At 30.9% G+C, this 23549-nt stretch overlaps 2 protein-coding genes across 15 annotated transcripts in view; one reads left to right on the top strand and one right to left on the bottom strand.

Moving 5' to 3' along the window:
• Nucleotides 1-23549, top strand: part of LOC124950721 (disks large homolog 4-like) — a 265077-nt gene that overhangs the window by 175063 nt on the left and 66465 nt on the right. For all 14 annotated transcript variants that reach the window (XM_047497901.1, XM_047497986.1, XM_047497937.1 and 11 more), the window contains one exon: nt 23114-23389. In XM_047497901.1, the coding sequence (XP_047353857.1) occupies nt 23114-23389 (276 nt within the window). The remainder of the gene's footprint in view (nt 1-23113; nt 23390-23549) is intronic.
• On the bottom strand, nt 1387-3680 carry LOC124950913. The gene is made up of 9 exons (XM_047498408.1): nt 3504-3680; nt 3254-3373; nt 3044-3161; nt 2701-2962; nt 2491-2604; nt 2058-2148; nt 1785-1930; nt 1562-1694; nt 1387-1472 (listed from the first exon to the last, which is right to left on the bottom strand). Exons 2-9 carry the CDS (start codon nt 3320-3322, stop codon nt 1422-1424), a joined length of 984 nt encoding a protein of 327 aa, XP_047354364.1. The 5' UTR covers nt 3323-3373; nt 3504-3680; the 3' UTR covers nt 1387-1421.

Genomic DNA, 23549 nt, shown 5'->3' with positions numbered 1-23549 from the left:
TCGGCTTAAATGATAACAGGAACATCGACAACATGTATGAGTTGTAGGTAACTGGAAAAAAAAAAACAAAAGAAAGAAAAAATTGCATTCATATCTTTAAACCGAAAAGAATTTGATCAATACTCGTAATTTCTTAATTTCTTACATATGAACATGAAAATGCATTTTCTCGATTGAAACGCGTAATCGAGTAGAATAACAAATTGTTTCGTTTTTTTAATATCACTCCAATCGTTCATTATGTTTAATAAAAATCGTAACATCTGAAAATAAACGAAAAAATTGTCTTTTGATTATGCCAAGTATATAATTCATTAATTAATGTTCATAAACGTACCAGCTTTTTATAATAGAAAGCACTATAATAAACGATATATATACATATCGTCGAAAAGTGATAGGGTAGATAAACTATGGACGACTTCATGTTGATCTCGTTCCATATCAAATTTAAAATCTGAGTTTTCAATGACAGTTTCGTTATTTCGGAGATTAAAAAAAAAAAAAAAAAAAAAAAAAAAAAAAAAAAAAAAAAAGAGAAAGAAAGGAAAAAGAAACAAATAGTGAGAATTATTTTATCGAATTAATATTTACCTGACTAAAGTATGTTAGAAATAATGTAATCCTCATGAGAACCGAACGAATACATCTTTGGGAAGGTGTTAGTAATGGCCAAATGCCACTGATCGAACATATTTTTTCTACGAACCCAAACGGAGTCATTCGGAACTCTTCCATCGTTCTCAGGATCATCAAAAGCGAGTGACACTTAAACCATTTACTTTTTATTTCAATGCATTTATTCTTTATCCCTTTTTTTTTGTCACCCTTCTTCCTGCAACGTTTTTAATAATAAATATTCGTAATACAAGGGTGGAAATGATAATATCGAAATTGTCCGCTACGTAATTATAGGCCAGGTTAAAAATACATTTTATCGTTATTCGTTTTATTGTCAAGAGTGTAGAACCCTTCTTGGTAAAGTTTTCGTGGTGGGGAGATCGATCGATATCATAGCAGCGCGTTGAACAGTCGATGTTCGTCTGGATCATTGAACGGATCTCAAACCCTCTCTTTCTTTTGTAACTCTGATATCATCGTTTGTGAATGAAATTTTTTTTCTTTTTCTTTCTTTTTTTTTTTTTTTTTTTATATTTACATAAATCTCTCTACATCGCTACATCATGGAATTTTACAATTTCTGAGCTTTCAAATTATATTCAAATTTTATATTTGTGCGATCCAACGGATACGTGTAAGTTATACAATTTTGATTTATTTATTTTATGATCGAATTAATATTATAATATGTATAATCTAATTAACATTTTTTTATATTACTAGTTTAAAAAAATTAATTACAAAGAGAATTTTTTATTCGTCGGTGTATAATTTACGAATTCGAAATTAATTTTATCTCATCAACGTAAGGAATATAATGCCATCGCGTAAGAAATTGATGATCGGATGATCTAAGGGAAAAAAAAAAAATGAGCAAATTAATAAAGACAAAGATTGTGTAAATATAAGCACGTAATTTATGTGACATAATGTCTCTTACCCAAGCAAAATGTTCATGTGATGCCATAAACATTTTACCAATAGATAAATAAATTGGTTTATATGATTGCGCGATCATGAAGGTTATTAATCGTTGCGATTGGTGTGAAAACAAATACCACGGAGTTTCATAGCTAGAAGAAAATTTTATTGTTTTTTATTTGTTTGTGAAAAAAACACGTATAATTTATTTTTAATTCGAATGAAAATGAATTTGTTTTTACGCTTTATAAAATGCTGCCTCGCTTATGTTCTGCAAATGTTGTCCTATGTGAAAGACGACAAAGACCCAAATCAAATGAAAGATAACGTATAATATTGACAATCCCAACGAACTAATGTCACTTGAGCTTTTGTATTCATCGAATATCTCCAAGATTTATTTAAGATCCATCGAAAAAAGGAAAAAGAAATAAAAAAGAAGAAGAAAGAAAAATAATAATAATAACGTTTATGATTTTGTGCTTTTTGTTTTTGCATTACTTATTATCACTTACAGAAATTACTGCAATTCCAATGAAACATATCACGCATATCATTTGGATAAAGGAAGCCACGTTAAAGATATTATTAAATAGATCTATACATCTAAGAGAAATGAGAAAATAATTAAGTCTTTTTTTGTCTAATTATTTTTTTCGATTATTATCCATTCGTTTATAAAAGAAAATATTAAAAGAGAATCTAATGACAAATGAATGAACGAATGAATGAAATATTTGTCAATATAGCTTTTAACAAATTTATTTCCATGAACATTGTATAATGTCGATCTATAAAAACGGATAGAATCTATGAACTCAAGATGCTACTGTATTAAAAATATAATCTTATGGTATAAATCTGTGGAACAATGAAAAATAGTATCTTATTAATAAACACGAGATATCGAATGATTTAAAGATAATGTATTGTATTATTGGTACTAACTGAATCGATCTCTTGTGAAATTTAATTACGTTGATTATCCTTTTGTAAATGATTCTATCGTCAATCACTTTTATGTTTTTCTCTTTAACGTCCAATATATTATCCAAGAGAGATCTGAGATAAAAATGAGATTGATATTTCTTTTATAAGAATTTTTTTATATTGAAGAATAAAACAGAATGAAATGTTAATAGTCATCAAAATATTTACGAAGTTATATGAAACATGGCACAAGTATGTTGTAGAAATAGTATATACAATGATAATCCACTTATCACACCCAATCCCAATATAATGCTTATAACTAATTGGAAAATTAGTATCTTTAAGAAATGTGCTTCTTGTCCGTTGTACCAATTCATCGGTATTATTAAAGTACGCGGTCTAGTTTCGTTCAATGGTTTCATCAAATCCAAAAGAAATGGTTTCAATGCTAATAGGAACATCAACGAGACGTAGGAATTGTAAGAAACTGGAACAATGAATTAAATCTGTGTTTTTACCTACCGATACTATTTTCATATTCTTCAAAATTCTTGGAAATATTTCTTACTTATAAACATGAAAATGCATTTTCTATATAAAAACGCATAATCAAGTAGAACGTCAAATTGTTTTATTTTTCTTATATTATTCCAATCGTTCATAATATCTTCTAAATAGCGTAATATCTGAAAATATATAAAAAAAAATAACGATATCAAAGTTCATATTAAAAATCCATTATATATTAATAATTAATAATTAATGTTCAACGTCGTACCAGATTTTTTTGAAGAAGGCAGCAATAGTAAACGACACTTATAGATATCGTTGTAAATATATAAGCCATATGAAGGACGGACGATTTAATTCTGAATTGTGCCGATAGAAAGTTTATAACCTAAATTCTCAACGACACTCATCATTATTTTAAAAATAATAAGATAAAATTGGGAAAAATTATTTATTTGAATGAATATTGACCTGAACGAAATATGCCGTAATTAAACTAGCGCTCATAATAAACTCACGACAAAATCTTTGAGAAGGTGTTAGATAAGGCCAAATACCAGTCATCGATAATAACTTTTGCACGATTATGAACGGAGTGAAAAAGAATTCTTCCATTCCTCTTGGAATCACCATAATACGAATGATACCTGAATGACGATATTCATTCTATTTACCTGTCTCAATTTCTTTTTCTATCTTACCTCTCGTATACTTCTTGAATAATATTATATAATTCATAGATAAAAATAGTAACGGATAGGGATAATATCGTAATTATAGTATAAAACGAAAATATACTTGATCGTAATTTATTACAAAGTGTATAAACCCCTCAGGTTTAAACCCTTCTTTATAACTTTTTTATCGTAGTGGGGAGATCGATCAATAATATAACAGCACATTGAACAGTCTGTGTTTGACTGGATCGTCGAACGGAAGTCAAACACTTTCTCTCTCTCTCTCTCTCTCTCGTTTATATCTTTGATATATCTTTTCGTACAATTATTTCGTTCGTAGAAATGAAATCAATTTGGAATGGAATATCTGATCATTGGAAATATTTTTCACAATTTGTATAAATGGTTTTTTTTTTTTTTTTTTTTTTTGTTTTAACGATACATCGTGAAAATTGTCATTTTTTGGATATTACGTATTATCTTCAAGTTAAATATTTATCGTGTAATCCAATAATAATACATTACTAATAAACATGTAAGTAATATTATCTCGATTCATATGTATTGTATTTTAATGAACATTGTATATAATATTTCGTTGACACGATTCGATATAGAATTTTTCTTTCTTCTTTTTTTTTTTTTTCTTTTTTTTTCTTTCTTTTCTTCTTTTCCTTTTCTATCGTTTCTCTCATACAAATTTCTTTCGAGGATAATTTATTCATTAATTACCGTATCTCTTGCGAAATTTCTCGGATTGGGTTGTATGACGTCAACGCAAAGAATGCAGTACCATAGCGTAAGAGGTAGACAATCGTACGAGCTTTAAATAAAATTTAAATGACACTACAATGGATTAGAAAAATTGCAATTATAAGGTTTTCTTTTTCAACGTTTTTTAATTATCTCTTACCGCTGTAAAAAATTCTAACGACGCAATAAACGTTTTCCCGATCAAAATATACGATGATTTTGCTGATCTCGTGATCAAAAAGAATAATAATCTCTGTGATTTCCTCGGCAACAAATACCAGGGTATTGCGTAACTATAAGGAAATTTTTTTTTGCTTTCAATTTTTTTCTTTTTTCTCTCTTCGTACTTTTTTAAAAACTCGTCTGATTCGTTGCGTTCGAATAATGAATGAACAAAAAAAAAAAAAAACGAAAAGGAAAATGAACAAAAAAAGTCTTATGCTTACGCTTTACAGAATATAGCCTCGCTCACGTTCTGCAAATGTTGTCCCATGTAACAAAAGGTAAAACCCCAAACTAAATTGAAGATAATGTAAAATATCGATAGGATCAACATTATCATGTTACTCTGCTTTTCGTATTCATCAAGTAGCTGAATGATATTATGAATCGAAAAAATAACGAAAATGTTAAATATGTTTTACAATTTTTTGATTCCCCCTTTTTTTTTTTTTTTTTTTTTTTTTTTTTTTTTTTTTTTTTTTTTTTTTTTTTTAAGTATATAAGTATATTACGTTAACTTAACTATCACTTACTTGAACGATAGTAATCCCGATGTAGCATAACGCGCACATCATTACTGCAAGATAATATGCGTTAAATTTATTATTTAAATCGTCGATAAATCTAAAAGACAAGAAAATATATTGTTCGATAAAAAATAAACAACAACTCATTGTATATACATATATATATATTATTTATAGAGGTATGTAAGAAATAAAAGTGAAGAGGTATGTAATATAATTTGTGAGTAGAAAAAAGATCACATCACGTCGTGTTTCTGGTAAAATGAATTATTAATAAAAAAAAAAAAAAAAAAAAAAAAAAAGAAAAAAGATAAAGATTCGATGGGCTACAATGGACTACAATGTTTTTTATAGTATCGAGATATTGTCTTGTTAACGAGAAATAGAAATGATCGAATAAAGCGATATAATTGGACAATGTAATTTTCTATATCATCGATACTAACTCGATCGTCTTATTATGTATTTTTATTATATGAATAATCCTGACGTAAATCGCATCGTCTTCGATTATATTTAATTTCTTCCTCTTATCTTCCAATATGTTATCCAAAAGTAATCTGAATTAGAAATTAAATTGGTATATATTATTCACTCATTTTTTTAATATTTAACCTAATTGTGCATATATTTGAAATAATTTCAAATTGTACTTTTTGGGATTGCGCTACATCCCACAGGTACTATTAACAGCTAACATTTATATAGAATGAAGAATAATTTTAATTTAAAAAAAAAAAAAAAAAGAGGGAGATTGTATATTCTTTGAAATCTCGAAAATAATAATCAGTAGATTCGAAAGTGCATTTTCAATTTTGTCATTGTAGAAAAAAACTTATGAATCATGTTATGCGCAAATTGTTTTAATTGAGCTCAAATTTGATTTGCATAGACAACTAGGATTAAAAATATGAAAGGTGCAAAAAGAAAAGAAAAAGAGAAGGGAAATCTGTAAAAATACTTACCCAACGATTCGAAACATAGCGCAAATATATTGCAGAGAGCTCAAATACATCGAGGAGCTACTTATCGCAGCTATGCCTAATACAATCAATGAAAAATATTGAAAAAGTAATAACTTTATGAAATATGTTTCCTGTCCGTTGTACCAATTCATCGGGATTATTAATACATGCGGTCGAGTCTCGTTCAATGGTATTATCACATCCAAAAGTAGAGGGCTGATTGATATCAGGAACATCAATGAAATGTATGAATTATAAGAAACTGAAGAAAGAAAGAAAGAAAGAAAGAAAGAAAGAAAAAAAAGAAAATAATAATGATAATTAATATTGTATTCGTCTCTACTATTGGTTATATTTATGTTCTACAATTTTACTTACATATGAACATAAAGATACATTGTTTGGATAGAGAAGCATACTTAAGAATAAGGTAACATTCTTTTGTTTGTTTTATATTATTCCAATCGTTCAATATATGTATTAAACAACGTAATATCTGAAAATGAATTAATAAATAAATAAATAGATAAATAATAGATAAATAATAATGAATGATGAAAAAAGAGAAAAGAAAAAAACAAAAAAGGGAATATTACGTTTTACGAATATATAATTTGTTAATTTTTAACATCGATTGAACGTACCAACTTCTTATTGAAAAAACCAGCATAATAGATGATATTCATAGATATTGTCGTAAGCATATAAGGGATTGAACGTAAAGACGACTCCATGCTGAGTTCGGCCGATAAAAAATTTGCGATCTAAGCTCAATCATATTTTTGGTTTTATTTCACGGGTAAAGCAGTAAAAAGAAAGAAAGAAAAAAAAAAAAAATAGAATAAGCGCAAAAGCATATAAAAAATTTTTCTCAATTCATTCAAAAATTTACCTGAAAGAAATATATGTTGATTATGCAGACGTGTATAATGAATGCGCGAATGAACGTTTGAAATGGTGTTTGATACGGCCAAATACCAGTGATCGAACATATTTTGCGCAAAAATCCTAACAAATGTATATCGAACTCCTTCATTCTTCTCAGAATCGTCAAAAGTGAATGACACCTAGAACACTCATCTGTTTTATCTCGCTTGATTTAATTTTTTTCTTTTTTTCTTTTTCTTTTTCTTTTTTCTACGACCCTTCTTCATCTCCTATTGTCTTAAATAATAAATTATGCCGTGGTATGTTCTATAATGGAAGGAAAGGATAATATCGAAATTATGTAACATAATTATATCCCCACCGAGCAAGAAACTTACTTACTTATTTATTATTTGCTCTATTGTCGAGGATATAGAACCCTTCTTGAAAATATATCTGTCGTGGTGGGGATAAATCGATCGATACCTTGTCCACGTATCATTGCGGTGCATCGAACATAGTCGGTGTTTGGCTTTTAACGTTGCTCGTAGTGTCACTCAATCGTACAATTACATTATCGCATGATTTGTCTTTTTCTTTTTTCTTTTTTGTTTGTTCCTTTTAATATGATATTTGTGACAAGTGATAAAGTAACAAATCGTATTTTAATTTAAATAGAGTCCAATAATCGGAACAATAGAAATTTAATCGCTTTTTGATTTAAAATGAAATTAAAATGCAAATAGTTATATCGTTATTCGTCGCTTTTTACATTGTTAATCGTAAGATATTATTTCTTCACATCTTTTCAGTATCCATCGAACGGCTAATGATAACTGCATTAATAGATGAGAAAAAACAAATGATTGATAATCATAGAAAAAGTGTATGTTTCATTGAATCGTTAAGAACGTCGTACGTTATCAAAACAATTCTTTTTTCCTTCTGTGATCAACGATCTTGATTGATGGAACGATTGTAGTATCTTGGTTTTTTACTTTGCTCTAACGATATTGACTTGCGCATTATCTTGACCTTTTATCAAGCCCGAGCAGTGTTCTTTTTCAAAAAAAGACAAAAAAAAAAAAAAGAAAGAAAGAAAAATAAAAAAGATCGTTTGTACGTTCATTCAACTATACTTGTGAGTATGGTTAATTAATTTTTCATGGATTCGTTAAGTCGCAGATAATTTTTATTTCTCGATTATATAGAATATTCTATTGTAGAAATTAGAATGATATTTGTAAAAATTAATAAGATATTTATATCCTTTCGATATTTTCCCTATATTTATAATACGAAGATAATTAATTAAGATTTCATCTTTTACATCAGTTTAGATCATCTAGCACAGATATCCAATTAATCGGCGCAACACGTTTTTCGATAGGTCGATAATGGTACAGCATTAAGAGTGATATTTAAAGGGATCCTACTTAGTAGGGAGTTTAATGCAGTTACTTTTATAGCTCGTTACATTCTACATTCTCTTCCTTCTAACGGGATCAAAATTTGTGGTTATTGCGGTGTTACGTGGCCACGACACTTCATTAACTCGTCGAAAACTTACGTCGTCTACGTGACGTTTAAATGAAAAAGGGTCAACGAAAGGGATTGTGTTTTTTAGTTTCGACAAAAAAAAAAAAAAAAAAAAAAAAAAAAAGTGAACAAAAAAGAAAAGAGATAGAAATGAACTCTAATTGTCGTTGGAAAATTCAATAGTTTGAGATTGACGTTTAAAATAGAGAGAGAGAGAGAGAGAGAGAGAGAGAGAGAGAGAGAGAGAAAAGAAAATTGTAAAATTGTTACTGAAAATTGATTTTTTTCTTTTTGGCTTCCTCTTCCTTTTTTTCCTTTTTTTTTTTTTTTTCCTTTTTTTTTCCTTTCTTTTTTTCTTTTCTTTTCTTTCTTGCAAACACAAATTTTCCTATACCCTCGTCAAGACAAGATATTCGCCATTTTTTTTTTATCTTTCTTTCTTTCTTTATCTTCTCTCTAAATCTAATATCATATCGGTTTGATTGAAAGCAATCGAAAACGATCGACGATAAAGCACCATTCCGATCACTTGATCACAACGAGTCGATGCTGTCGTACTTTCGTCATGACTTCAACGAAAGTACCATTAAACTCATCTTCGTTTTTCATGTTATCTCGGCTATCATTATATTTGCCATCGTTGTTGGAAATGGAACATCATATATTACATACGATCGCTAAAACTATACATACATACATACATACATACATATATATATATATATATATATATATATATATGTATATATATATATAGTAAATATATGACGTAAAAGGAAAATTTAATGCGATAATTCTTGCGAATGTTTTCCGGTAACGCTCGATATACTTTTCAGTAAAAGAAGTAGTAGGAGTAGTTCAATGTGATTTTATTTTTGAATATATATATGTTTCTTACAAATATAGATAATGAATGTGCCGATCGAACATCATATTATTTATGCGTGCACGTAACAACGTCCGATTGGCGAGAGTTACGTGCATTAAAATCATCGAATGTCGTGTTGGAACTTTTCCATGAGAACGTCTCCGAATCCAATGGTCGAATACGTAACGAATAAAAACATTGTGATATGCGATATGTATGTTTGCAGGAACTTCGGTATAAAAAAAAAAAAAAAAGAAGATAAAGGAAGAAAACGAAAAAATGAAGAAAAAAAAACAATGAGAAGAAGAAGAAAACACTAAATTGAATGTTTCATGGCGAGCAGTGTGCGTTTTATCGTAGGAAAAAAAAAAAAAGGAAAAGAAAAAGAAATGTCCTTTTTTCGGAAGAAAAAAGGAAAAAGTTTTCAAGATCGACAATTACAACGATCTCTCATGCCTTCGTCAATTCTTCGTCGTAATCATCTTTAGCAATAATTTTCGCTTTTTCAAACGATATCTATAAAATCGAGTGAACATTTTAATTATCGTCTATCGTTGTTGTCGTATGTCGATTAAAAGGAGAGAGGAAAAAAAAAGAAAAAATTTGTTGATCTATATTAAAAAGTTGACAAATATTAAAGTTAAATTGTTGCGCCAATATACCATGGAGATTAGTATTCGAATGATAGTATTTCCCGTTTATTTTATTATGATGTAATTAAACGAGAAAGAATCTGATTATCCTTTTTTTCTTTTCCCTTGTTTTTTTCTTTCTTTTTATTCTTTTCTTCTTTTTCTTTTTTTCTTCTTTTCTTTTTTTTTTTTTTTTTTTTTTTTTTTTCTATGATCAACAGTTACGCAGATATAAAGTAAACATGTATGTGTACTCACCCGAACGATGTTGATACAGATCAAACTAATTTCCAATAGAAGAAATGTTCAATAGAAATCTATGTATGTTCCGATACCGATAGTTTATTATCTCCCCGAACCTATTTTGGTATGGAATGCATAAAAACGAATAGCCTTTGTCGAAAATACGAATTTGTATAAACCCAATAGCTTTTTCGTTAGATCTTATAATCCGAAAAGAGGATCGATTTATAAACTTTCTCATCTCTTCCCATTGAATACTTTCGTTCCCGGTGAATAGCCTTTTCTACAATGTAACCAGTAGAGAAGGGAAAATTTTTTTTTATATTACCAAGCGTCGAAAATATTTTTCAGATTCGCATTCCATTAAAAATTTTCATCCCGTCGAGTAAACTGTATTTTCCCATTTCCATGAGTGCCTTCCTATCACGTAAATTCGTTTTGATATAACCCGATGGAAAATACAAAAATATTCTGACCCGACAGAACGGTTGAACATTTTTCCTGGCATGTTCAATTATCATTAAAAACGATGAGTGACAGATATTCTATGCTGATCCAATCATCATCATCATCATCATCATCATCATCATCATCATTATTATTATTATTATTATTATTATTATTATTATTATTATTATTATGTGAAGAAAAGAGATTTTGTCTTATCAATGAAGAACTCCATTGAGAAACGGTAATTGACAATTTCTTGTTTCATTTAATGGTATTATATATATATATATATATATATATATTACAGATAACCTTGGAGGAAGAAGAATCGTCATAATATTGGAATAGTAAATTACTGAAACGAAAAATATATTGTCCTTATGTCGATCATATAATTCAACGATGAATTCGTAAGAATTATCCCTGTAAATGGAGGAAACTTAAAGTGTATTTTATTAAGTATATTTTTCTATTATCAATATTTCTTTCGTATCTCATTCGTAATAATCTTGTTAAATTGAAAAATAATAGTAAATATTCAATATTGAAAATGATACGAATATTTTTTTATAGTTTATATAAAATTTGTTTTTCAACTTGAAAGTGATAACAAATTATATCGCGTCTCTCTCTCTCTCTCTCTCTCTCTCTCTTTCGCATTGCGATAGCAAGAATAACGAACGATGCCGAATGATAAGGCAGATACGAACGAGAACATAATGATCTCTTTATTTAAAACATCCACGATCTGATATTTAATCGAGATGAATTTAATCATCTAAAACGAATTATCATTTATTCCGACATTGTTCATTACTAATTACTTGCGATCGATATTATTAGCCATCGACGAAACGACACGTGCTATAAATTCTTTGTTGTAACGTTGCCGACCCTACATTATGCAAATCCAAGAGCCTATTCGCGAATTACACGCGCTATTAATCGCAAGTAATTAGGATCCTAGCTTCGTTAAGCATTACACTTTGATCGATCGATCGTTCGGCCATATTCCCAAGAGATTAACCTGAGTGATCATCAAAAGTATCAATTGATTCAAATACACAATGATATTCCTGAATAGCTTTATATCTTCTGTGGTTCAATTTTACAAAAGGTCAGAATACGATTGATATATTCGTTGATAGGAATATTCGAATAACCGCTGTAAATAACGATTAACCATTTATGTATTCGTCGTTCATTATGAATCAACGATAAAATCGTTTTTTACAAACGAAATTTCCCTCCATTAATTTATTTTCTTCGTAAAAATAACAATTGTTAATTAACAAGGTGTATCATGAATAATCACGATGAATAACAAACAGCGGATTATATATTTTTAAAACGATAGAGTAAATACGATAGGAATAAAGGAAAAAAAAAAAAGAAAAAAAAAAAAAGAAAAAGTAGAAAAGGGTTTTGTAAATACGTTCAACATATTTCTTCTTTTTTTTCTCTCTTTCTCTCCTTTTTTCTTTTTTTTTTTTTTTTATTCTTCTCCTTTTCCTTTCTCTCCCTTTTTTTAATGACGTGTCACATGCGAATATTCACGCAGGTTCACAAAGGGAGAACGTCGAATCGATCGATCGATATCTCACATAATTACCGGCGATACGTGAAACCAAAAGAAATCCTTTTCTTTTCGTTATGCATTATACGCTCTGCTATTTATTAATATTGACTGACGTGAGAGACTCTTATCTAATCGAGATTTGTGCATTCGACGATCAAGAGATCTCATTTTCTGTCGAAAAAATCGATCATTAACTACGTTACTTTTCGATATTGCATGTATTTACTGGTATCTCAAATACCGAGAGTAAATACGCTAACGCGAGAAGATAATAGAGACTATTCTTTCTCTCGCTTTGCTTATTATTATTATTATTATTACTACTATTATTATTATTTTTTTTTTTTCGTTCTGGTTGTTGCATGCAGTACTTTTTTTTACTATTTATAAATTACTTATCTACTTAAATGAAACAAAGTAAATAGTTTATTTTCTATATTAAGTGATTTTACATTTTCTTATATTTACACATAAGAAAATAATATCTATGTGTGTGTATGTATATATATATATATATATATATATATATATATATATACATATCTATTTATATATTATAAATTATAATTCATACTACCCTTAATGTTTTTTTGGTTTCCATTAATTTTCCTTTTTATCGAAACGAATATAGCACCATGGCGTAGGAGAGTGAGCATTTAACGGACTGAAGCAAATTTTTTGTTATTTTTTTTTTTTTTGTTTTTTGTTTAAATTTATTTACGAAAAAAAAAGGGTCATAATTTTTCTTTTTTGTCATAGGTATTATCTTTTTTCTACCTTATTAATAATCAAATACTCACGATTAGAAAGAACTCATTGGTTAAAACGAAGAATCCTCCTATTGATAGATAAGAAGGCTTTATACTTTTCATCAATATTATAATAAATAATTTTTGAATTTTCACGGAAGCCAAATACCATGGCGTCATTATTCTATGAATTAATATCACGATGGATATTTAAGTTTACGAGAATATTTAACAAGGATAGGAACAAAATGGAACGATGTACTCACGCACTTTCAAAGACGTCGTTGCTATAATCGATAACTTTTTGACCAAGAAAACTGATAATGAAAATTGTAAATAGTTGAATGATCATCAGCGTTATCAATTTTTCATCTATCACGTTTATCTGTATATGAAAAAAAAAAAAAAAAAAAAAAAAAAAGAGAGAAGTGTAAGATTTTATTCTCAGTATATCTATCTTTTTTTTTTTTCTTTTTTTCTAAATACACATTCAATTACTCACCTGTGAAATTTGAAAGGTAATCGTGATAAACCATAATATGTATATGAAAAAATTGGTTTTAGCGAAGAGTAAATTTATTTGATCGACGAAGCTACAAATAAAACATTTATCTTCTTATTTCTCTTCTTTTGATATTTTCTGGGAGAGTTTTTTCTTTTTCTTTTCTTTTACTCTTATCTCCGCCATCACGTCTATTCTATTCCATTATAATATTATGATCATTTATGTAAGAAAAACTCATACTAACTCTAATGCTCTCCTATGACACTCGACGGCACGTATTATTCTCGCATACGCTTTGTTTTCCTGATAGATATAGTCTAATAGTCTGGCTGGTCGCTCCTCCAGTGAGTGCCTCATTACGTATCTATGCGAGACAAGAGGGAATTGTCAAGCTGTTAGTAAATTAACAGGTTTAGAAGCACTAACCCGGTAAGGACGAACATCGAGCAAGCATGTTGTACGCATACTATTAACAATCCGAATGTACCAGCTATTGTGATCCCTATGGCGATCATAGTTAAATAATAGATAAATATTATCTTTAATATATATTTTTCTCGACCTGAGAAATATTCTAAAATTGGTGCGAATTTCATTTGTCGAGTTTTGTTCAATGGATCGATCACGTCTAATACAAGAGGATACATTGATCCAGGTACGGTTAATCCAAAGTGTACATACATGATCACTATTACATAAAAGTATTTATTATTCTTCTTTTCCCCCCCCTTTTTTTTTTTGTTTTTTTTTTTTTTTTTTTTAAGTAAAAATGTTCTTTCATCATTTTAAATTCCAATCATTCTTACATAATATAATGATCATAAAGATACGAGTTTTAGCAGCAAACTTTCGTAAAATTTCAAATTCCTCTTGATTCTCTACTTTATACCATTCATATTTTATACTATCGAAAAGCTTTATCTACGATAATATAAATATCTTTTATCGTATATTGTAATTTTTCAATATTAAATTTTCATAAAATATAATATTGTATTAATCTATTTAAGAACGTACCTGATCAATGCGTTTATGAAAAAAAATGCCAAAGTAAAAGACATTTACTATCGTGCAACTAGTAACGTACATTATATTTTCCATCATCAAATCAATATTTGTACTTGATATTATCAATCTCATAATCTAAAGGTGATTAAGACTTTAATCGTCGATAATATATTTTTTGAGGGATGAATTTTCTTACCTCGATTATAATTGAGCATACGATACCTAATTGAACGAAAAATGTACGGATAAGCATCTTTCTTCGATTCGTGTAAGGCCAAAGTCCTATCAACGATAATAAAGAACGATTGATCGTATAAAATCCTTTCTCAAATACGCTCATATCTATCGTAGGAGGAAGCAAGACTGTTTCGTAAAAATGTATGATATCTTTTCTTTTTTTTCTTTTTCTTTTTCTTTTTCTTTCTCTTTTTCTTTTTCTTTTCTTTGCACCCTCGACAAGTTATTACTATGTATTACTTATGCAAAAGGAATCGATAATAATTATGGACAATAACAAGTAACACCTTACGTCCATCTATGGTAGCAAAAAGAAGGAAACGCACGCACAGACACATACACACACATATATGCACACATTGCGTGCGTCCACATATGCGAAACATTTGAAAGAAATACGTGAGATTGATGATATCGATCTTATCGGACATTAATGTCATTCGTTAGATATAATTATCGAAATTGTATCGCAAGAAAATTTGCTTCCTTCCATTCGTACTATCGGCTATATTTCATCTTTATTTTCTCGATCGAAATAGACATGCGCGGTTTCACGTCGACGCGACAGAGAATAGCGTCATTTCTTTACGGTTCGTCCTCGTGACATGTCGTTTTTATATTTTACCCCTTACATTGCAAGTTCTTCCGTGAGAATCGCCGTCCCGTTGAAAGGTGTTCATATTACTCCCAAGTTTTACGTCCTTCTTATGGTAAAATTAATTTTAATACTTCAGATAATACTCTCTCTCTCTCTCTCTCTCTCTCTCTCTCTCTCTCTCTCTTTTTTGTGTATGTGGTTCTTTTCATGTCTCTTGAAAAACGTGTCTCATTCGATCGAAGTGTTTTTAATGGTAATCAACAAATTACTATTATGTACATACATATGTATATACACACACACATATATATATATATATATATATATGTATGTGTGTGTGTGTGTGTCTGTGTGTGTGTATAAGAAAAAAAAAAAATATATATATATATAGACATAAACAAACGACAATTAAAAATATAAGAATAAAGATTCATTATTTTTTTCTTTTACATTTGAACTCGACATATGAATGAAATATTTATAATCCAAGATAATCCATTTACAATCTCGAAAGCATCGGTTCACGTTAATCAGGATGTAATTAAATCGTATATCGATATCGGATATCGGAAATCGGCTTTACTTATGCGACCCTTCTCTGAATTGTCATCCAGTTTGTGAATAATGAAGCACAATTATTTCGATTTCGTGCGATAATACATGACCAGGGATATATATATATATATATATATATATATATATATATGTATATATGTATATATGTCATTTTAATTCCCCATGTCGATATATTTACATACACATGTAAGTTATTTCAATATGTACGATTTACGATCGTGTAAAGTTTTTCATATTTCATTGTTAAGTTTGTTTTATTTTCTTTCTCCTTTACTCTCTCTCTCTCTCTCTCTCTCTCTCTCTCTCTCTCTCTCTCTCTCTCTCTCTTTCTCTTCGTTCTCTTTTTTTCTTTTTCTTTTCTCTTCGCTTCGTCGTCGAAATGATTTCATCTAAATTTGAACATCGTTTGTTTCTATTACACCACGCGAGAAATTCACTTATTCATCTAACCGCATATAGGTACTTGCGTACATACGTGTTACGTTTATATGTGCATACACATATCCCTTCGAATGTCATAAATAGTTCCGCGAGATGTGCACTTGGATCTCGTTAATCTACACTCACCTTGACTGCATCTCTTGGCATGCAAGCTGCATCTCTCTCTCTCTCTCTCTCTCTCTTTCTCTCTCTCTCTTTCTGGCAATATCATGCAATATTTACTACCTAACAAGTCAAATCGTGTGATCCGTTTATCTCGTAAAACCGACGAACAAAAGACGCTGGTAAAATAATATCCTATGGAAAATTTTCATCCGTTCCTATTACCATCCTCATTTCCTTTTTGTTTTCTATTTTTTTTTTCTTTTTATTTTTTTTTACATTACTTCGAAATTGAATCAAAAAAGAGAAAAAAAAATATATATATATATATATGTATACACGTAGAGGAGTGTTTTAAAAGAAGAAGAAAAAAAGAAGAGTATAATTTTCATTGTTTTAACCTTTAAATAATTATTTCCCATCGTTTATAAAGTTTGGCATCAAGCCTTAAAATTTTCATCATTCGACCTTTCGTCGATCCATTTTCGTACAATTATTTCATTCTATTATAGATTAGTTCGAACAAAACACGTGGAAGAGACGGGGAAAGGGAAACGGATGTAGAGGGAAAGGAAGGAATAATATCAACGAATTCACAAGCTATCTATGAGCTAACGAGTATAACGTTAACTTGAAACGTTGTACCTAGCTAAGCTCGTTTCTAATGTAAGACGATTACTCGGAGGAATGCGTTTAATGGTCACGCCCATGTCGTTCAATGCATTTCATCCGCTTTATCCTCGAATTCGAGTTACTTTGGTAAATGCGAATCGTTTAACAAGAATTAACCAACTTCAAACAATTCAATGATAAGAATTCCTAATAATTAAGATGTCCGTTATCAAAGCAGATTAGAAATTGATGGAATGTAATACATTTCGTTAAACTTTTGAAATTAAACGAGAAGTATTTTTAATCGAAATTTTGATTTTTCATTAACATTATTCTCGATAACGTTCGAGTTATATTATCGATCTATATAATCTTTATTATTTAACGTATGTTATTTAATTAAAATATTAAATTTGTAATAAGGATAAACGATAAAAGAGAGGGACACCACTTTTGATACCATCCGATGCATTTCAATTACCTTGAAGAAATATCCTGAACGTAAACTAAATCTTTTAGTTTTTAATTTCTTTGAAACAATGCTCGAGTATATTTCTCCGGTTGACTCAGATTACGGGTATATCTTACGTTCGTTGTTAAATAATGCCATTCTTTACCTAACTAACACACATTACTATGGTGTGAATAAAGTTAGTCTAGAAAAACGTCTCTATTGTTTTATAAAACACGTATCATGAGAGGATATTAAAGGGTTATTTATAAACGAGTCGAATTAAAAAGAGTGGAAATATTTTAGAGGAAAAAAAGAAAGAAAAAAAAAAGAAGAAGAAGAAAAAAGAAACAAACAATTCTATAAGTTATTAATTTTCGAAAACATTTATTCCCCATCCCCTCAATCAACCACTATCCATCCCGATAACGATTAAGATAATAGAAATATCTAAGAATAAGAATGAGAAAATGTATGAACGTATACGTGTATGATCGAGAAATATAAAGAAATTTTATCGGCAATGCAATGCAGCCACAGGATTTTACGACATGGAAGGATCACGACACGGCCAAAAGAGAGAGAGGGAGAGAGAGAGAGAGAGAGAGAGAGAGAGAGAGAGAGAGAGAAATGCTCGAGAGTTCGCCATCGTAAACACCAGAGGATTTCTTGAAGAGGATCTTCGAGGGATCACGTGAGAAGGGTTTCCATCGATGGTTCTCGTTTTTACTCTACTATTTCTCGCTTATTCGATGCATCTCCCTTTTCAATGCTTCTCGTTTCCCCCCTTACCTTCCCCCTCCTCCCCCCCCCCCCCCCGCTCCCCGTATCTCCTCTCGTCACACTCGTCCAACTCGTCTCACTCCCATCGAAGAATTCTCTCTAATCGTTTTATCGAGCTTTTCGTACTTTACCGAGCTTACCTCCGTGTGAAATATGAAAGACCGAAGAGATAGAGAGTTAAGTGTTAACTTTAAGTGGCAACTACGACGATTCTCGATAATCCTTCGATATCTCTCGATCGTTCGACATATCGAATCTTTGAAAAATATTTCTTTAAATCGATCTCCATCGATTCTACGGAATAAATACTTTCGTTGAAATAATAATAATGCGATTGAATGATTAGGAAGGCGATATTAGAGGGAGGAGGGGAGTGGGAGGGATGAGGTCAAAATGGGATTGTTCAATGAATATAAAAAGTAAGAAAATATTATTTCGTCGATATTGATTCGTTTGAAAATAAATAAATATTCGATTGATTGATTCGATATCGATCGTGAATAAACCGTAAAGGAAGTGTTCGGATTTAATGTTTTTTTTTTCTTTTTTTCTTTTTTTCTTTTTTTTTCCCCTCTTTGTATTATCTTCTCTAAGAGCGTTTCCAATGGCAACCGGAGCTTCTAGCCCGAGATCGAGGCTAATTATTTTCAAGGTCAGCGGAGCCTGAAATTCGTTGTACTTTGCCGCGAAACGAATCTATCTTTACCCGGCCGTTGGATGGCATGTTCCGACAAAGGCCGACGAATATAGACCGACCGTTTCTCGAGATGTTAATTTGAACACACGACCGTAGAGAGTTCCCATTCTGTGATACTTGAATTAGGAGCTGAAATTCAAAACTGTTTATGGGATCAATCGATCGAGTTTCGATCGATCGCGGTAACAAGATATTTCATTTTTCATTTTTTGTTTTCTTCGTTTTCCTTTTTCTTCTTTTTCTTTTTTCTTTTTTCTTTTTTTTTTTTTTTTTGTACATTTCTCTCTCTCTCTCTCTCTCTCTCTCTCTCATTTCTTAACAACGTATATTAGGAAAGTAACCGTTGAACGCTTGCGCGTACGCGAATAAAATTGGGAAAAGGGTGGGAGAACGTTAGAATCAACCTTGAACGAGCCTGTGTAGACGGAGATTACGTAAGTAAACTGAAAGTCAAATCTTTACGGACGATCGTAGAACTCGAAAATGAGAAAAATCGAAGTATTTATGGTGTCCTTTTTTTTTTTTTTTTTTTCTTTTTTTTTTTTTTTTTTTTCTTGGTTTCCTTCGACCGATCTCTTTCAATCCCTTAAACAAAGTTTTAGAACGATAGAGAAATATAGATAAAACAGATAGTTAGATAGATAGAGAAAGAGAGCTAGTTATTTCAGCCACTCGAAATATGCCGGGTCTCGCGGTGTGATGTTCGTTTCGAGACGCGTGCCGTGAATGTATTTTCACAGTCAGTTGGAAATAGCCGTCGACCGATCTAATATTATAATAGCGATGACTGTGGTGGTGGGTTTGTAGAACGATGCTTGAGTCTTCTTCCCTTCGAAAAGAAGAAGAAAACGAAGAAGAAGAAAACGAAGAAGAAGATGACGAAGAAGAAGATTAGAAACGCACGCGCGTGCCTTCTAGCGAGTTTCTGGCCGTGCTTGTAATGCTCCGCTAGTGCAGAGCGAGAACGAGAGCATCTAACGTTACTTCTTCTTCTTCTTCTTCTTCTTCTTCTTCTTTATTGTTGTTGTCGTTGAAATTGTAGTTGTAGTTGTAGTTGTAGTTGTCGTTTCGTCGTCGTTCTTACGGAAGACTTTTACCGTGACAGAGAAGACCTTCCTATCTCTCTCTCTCTCTCTCTCTCTCTCTCTCTCCCTCTCTCTCTCTCTGTCTGTCTGTCTTTCTCTTTCTCTATCTGCTCGCTTTTCGTCGAGCAACAGTTTCATCTTTTCCTGCCAACAGAATGGCTGGTGATCGGTGCGCGTCGTTTCTCCTTCAAATTTGACGATAATTTGACGTTAAATTTATGCAAACTTTGAAACATTTCGCTTCGTTAAACGTTATTAAATGATTTCATATTAAAATATAATTAATACATCAAAGTTAAAAGGAACGAAATTTCTATAATATATGATATTCAACGATATCGGTATTTTATGCCTTGTATGATTTGACCACGTGATGTGACAATAAATGAGATGGTATTATCGATGAATGATAATAATGATCTTTGTTTTTAATCGACGAACGACATTAATTCGAATTATTATCGAATGGATAGGGCGATGGGGGGGGGGGAAGGGACACTAACAGAGTACGATCATTCCAATAACGCGGGCTCGTAAGTTTCGTGGAGTAAAAAAAAAGAAGAAAAAAAAAGAAAAAAGAAAATAAAATAAAAGTAATCGGGTCTCGTTTATATAAGCCGAGAGATACGTTTCGTTGAGTTTGATCAAAAGAAAAAAAAGAAAAGAAAAAGAACGAGGAAAGAAGAAGAGCATATACCCGTGATATTTCATGGAAGCTGTGCATTTGTATATTTTTATATGTCTACTGATGTACTTCCTGTTAAATATCGTGAAAACATTTGTTATCATTTACTTGAAATCATAAAGAAAAAGAAGAAAAAGACGAGGAGGAAGAAGAGGAAGAAGAAGAAGAAAAAGAAGAAGAATAAGGGGATGTGGAGAAAAAGAAAATGAAAGAATTTCTATGAATTTCTATGCGTTAGATATCATAAGATCGAATTACGAGAGAACGTTCGTATTCATCATTTTTTAAGATCTTTTAAGTTTATCAAGATGAGTGTCCTTCTCTATGGTGAATAATAGTTTTATTTGCCGTCGTAATCCGATAGAGATCGGAACGCATCGGTTAGAAATAATTTCGCCTCGTTGAACGAAAGTGCCACTAAAGGTCGTTGTTCGTGCTCGTGCATCGTTAGTCTCGACGTCGTCCATTTGCAGTCTTGACAACGATGCAATTGTGATATCCTCCTTCATCTCCTCTTCCAACATCGTAACTAATTGGGACACGCCATGGCCGGCAGATTTCGTAAAATGGTAATTCGATTCGATTCGACAGTTTGAAAATCATTTTGTTTCTTTTTTTTTTTTTTTTTTTTTTTTTAAGCATTTGAACATTATTAAGCAATGAATTATTTAAAAACAAATATATATATATATATATATATATTATATTTGTATGTATATGCATATCGAATTTAATCGTCGAAATAAAAATATAATTTTGCTCTATCGTCCAATTGTACGTTGGATAAATAATAAACTCGGCTACGTATTAAACATCGAGATAATTGCGCGAGCGTTGAACGCTTCTTCAAAAAATGAGGATGAAGAAGGGTGAGTAAGGGTATTGGGGGCGGTTGGAGGAGCCAGGATCTCCTTCCCACGCGAATATTCTATAAATATTTCGTTACTCTCGATAAATCAACGGTTGCAAGCTCGGGCTTTACGACACGTGTTGCGCCGACGCACGTGTATAATGTAGACCTCTTTGAGTTCGCAAATAGTAACAGAAATATAAACAAGAAAAAAAAAAAAAAAAGAAAAAGAAAAAAAGAGAAAGATCGAATGAGTGGTTAGAAGAAACGTATGACGTTTATTTAAGGAATCGTTCGAACGAAACGGATATGTACTAAAACGATTAAATGCAATTTCCAATTCATTAACAACAAATCGATTGTAACAAATTGATATTGATTTTATCAAGTAACCTTATCGTTAGAAATCACGGTGCAATCGAATCGAACTCGACGTTTAATGTTTTCCGTTAGGATAAGCAATTCTAAGCATTCCGTTAGGATAAGCAAAATAAACTAGCTAGGATCGTAGCTAGCTGGGTAGGTAGGTTAACTCATTGTTAAGCTTCCTATAGGGGTAAAGGGTTTGATATAGTGTGAGCGAAAGAGAGAGAGAGAGAGAGAGAGAGAGAGAGGAGTGTAACTAGTTAATTGATTTTGAGACCTCAAGCAGACTAGATTAGCACGCGTGATACCCTCCTTCGACGGTAGTTGTTTATGCGAGATGTCGTTGGTTATGCGAGATGTCGCTCGTTTAATAACGTTATACCCTATTATAAAGCCACATATAAGGAAGAAGGATGAAGGAGAAAGAGAAGGAGAATAAGGAGGAAGAGAAAGAGGGAAAAGAGAAGAGAAACTTGTCCTCTTTTCGAACAACGTTTATTATCCTTCCTCCTTCTAAAGAGAATCTCTCTTCGTTGGAAAGTCTTTAAAAAGACTTCTACTCGAAACACTCGCCGGTAATCTTCTTAATAAAATTTCGATAACATCTTCATTCAACGACTTTCTCGGCATTTAATTTCTTACGCATCGTTCGAGCTCATCGGCTTTACGATCTATATATGCGATATTGGGATTGGTATAAGGAACTGGAAAGAGCGGGAAGAAATTAAGAAAAGGATTAAAAAAAAAAGAGAGAGAGAAGATTAAAAAAGAAAAGAAAAAAAAAAAAATAGAAGAGGAAAAAAAAAATGTTATCGATCTCCTTTGGAAAAAAAATTTTCTATTGCAAGTAAATTGATCTATCCATTTTTTTTTTTCCTTCTCTTTTTTTTTTTCTCTTTTTTCTTCTATTCATTTATCGAATTCGTCGGATATTTTTTTTTTAACGTTCTTTTTTTCCTTTCCTATTGAAAAAAAAAAAAAAAAAAAAAAAAGGAAAAAAGAAAAATATTCCAGAGCTTTTTTTAGATAAGCTAAATAATAATTTGATATATTTGTTTCAGGTAAACGGCGACGATGATTGGGAGTACGAGGAGATCGTTTTGGAAAGAGGTGGGGCCGGTTTGGGCTTTAGTATCGCCGGAGGTACCGACAATCCTCACTTTGGCAACGACACGGCAATTTACATCACCAAACTTATACCGGGTGGGGCGGCATCCGCGGATGGACGTCTTCGCGTTAACGATACGATCCTTCAGGTGAACGATGTCTCCGTCGTTGACGTACCGCATGCGGCTGCTGTAGATGCCCTTAAACGTGCCGGCAATACCGTCAAATTGGTACGTTCAATTACATTCTTTCGTATCTTTGAATCCTCTTTTTCTTCTTTCTCTCTCTCTCTCTCTCTCTCTCTCTCTCTCTCTCTCTCTCTCTCTCTCTCTCTTCGTCTTAAAGTATTTACCGATGAAACTCGAAAAATTTTGATAAATAATATATTAT

This window comes from Vespa velutina, chromosome 1, assembly GCF_912470025.1.
Source record: "Vespa velutina chromosome 1, iVesVel2.1, whole genome shotgun sequence".
Lineage (NCBI taxonomy): Eukaryota > Metazoa > Arthropoda > Insecta > Hymenoptera > Vespidae > Vespa > Vespa velutina.
The sequence above is the reverse complement of the archived record's forward strand: the minus strand, read 5'-3'. Positions and strand labels throughout refer to the sequence as shown.

What these genes read in the sequence shown, in the direction of transcription:
- LOC124950913 (XM_047498408.1), bottom strand. Translation starts at nt 3,322, where the DNA reads ATGGCTTATATATTTACAACGATATCTATAAGTGTCGTTTACTATTGC. An exon ending in TTTCACAAGAGATCGATTCA is followed by an intron (nt 2,149 to 2,490) that starts GTTAGTACCAAT and finishes CATTTCTCTTAG; the next exon opens with ATGTATAGATCTATTTAATA. An exon ending in GAGGCAGCATTTTATAAAGC is followed by an intron (nt 1,695 to 1,784) that starts GTAAAAACAAAT and finishes ATTTTCTTCTAG; the next exon opens with CTATGAAACTCCGTGGTATT.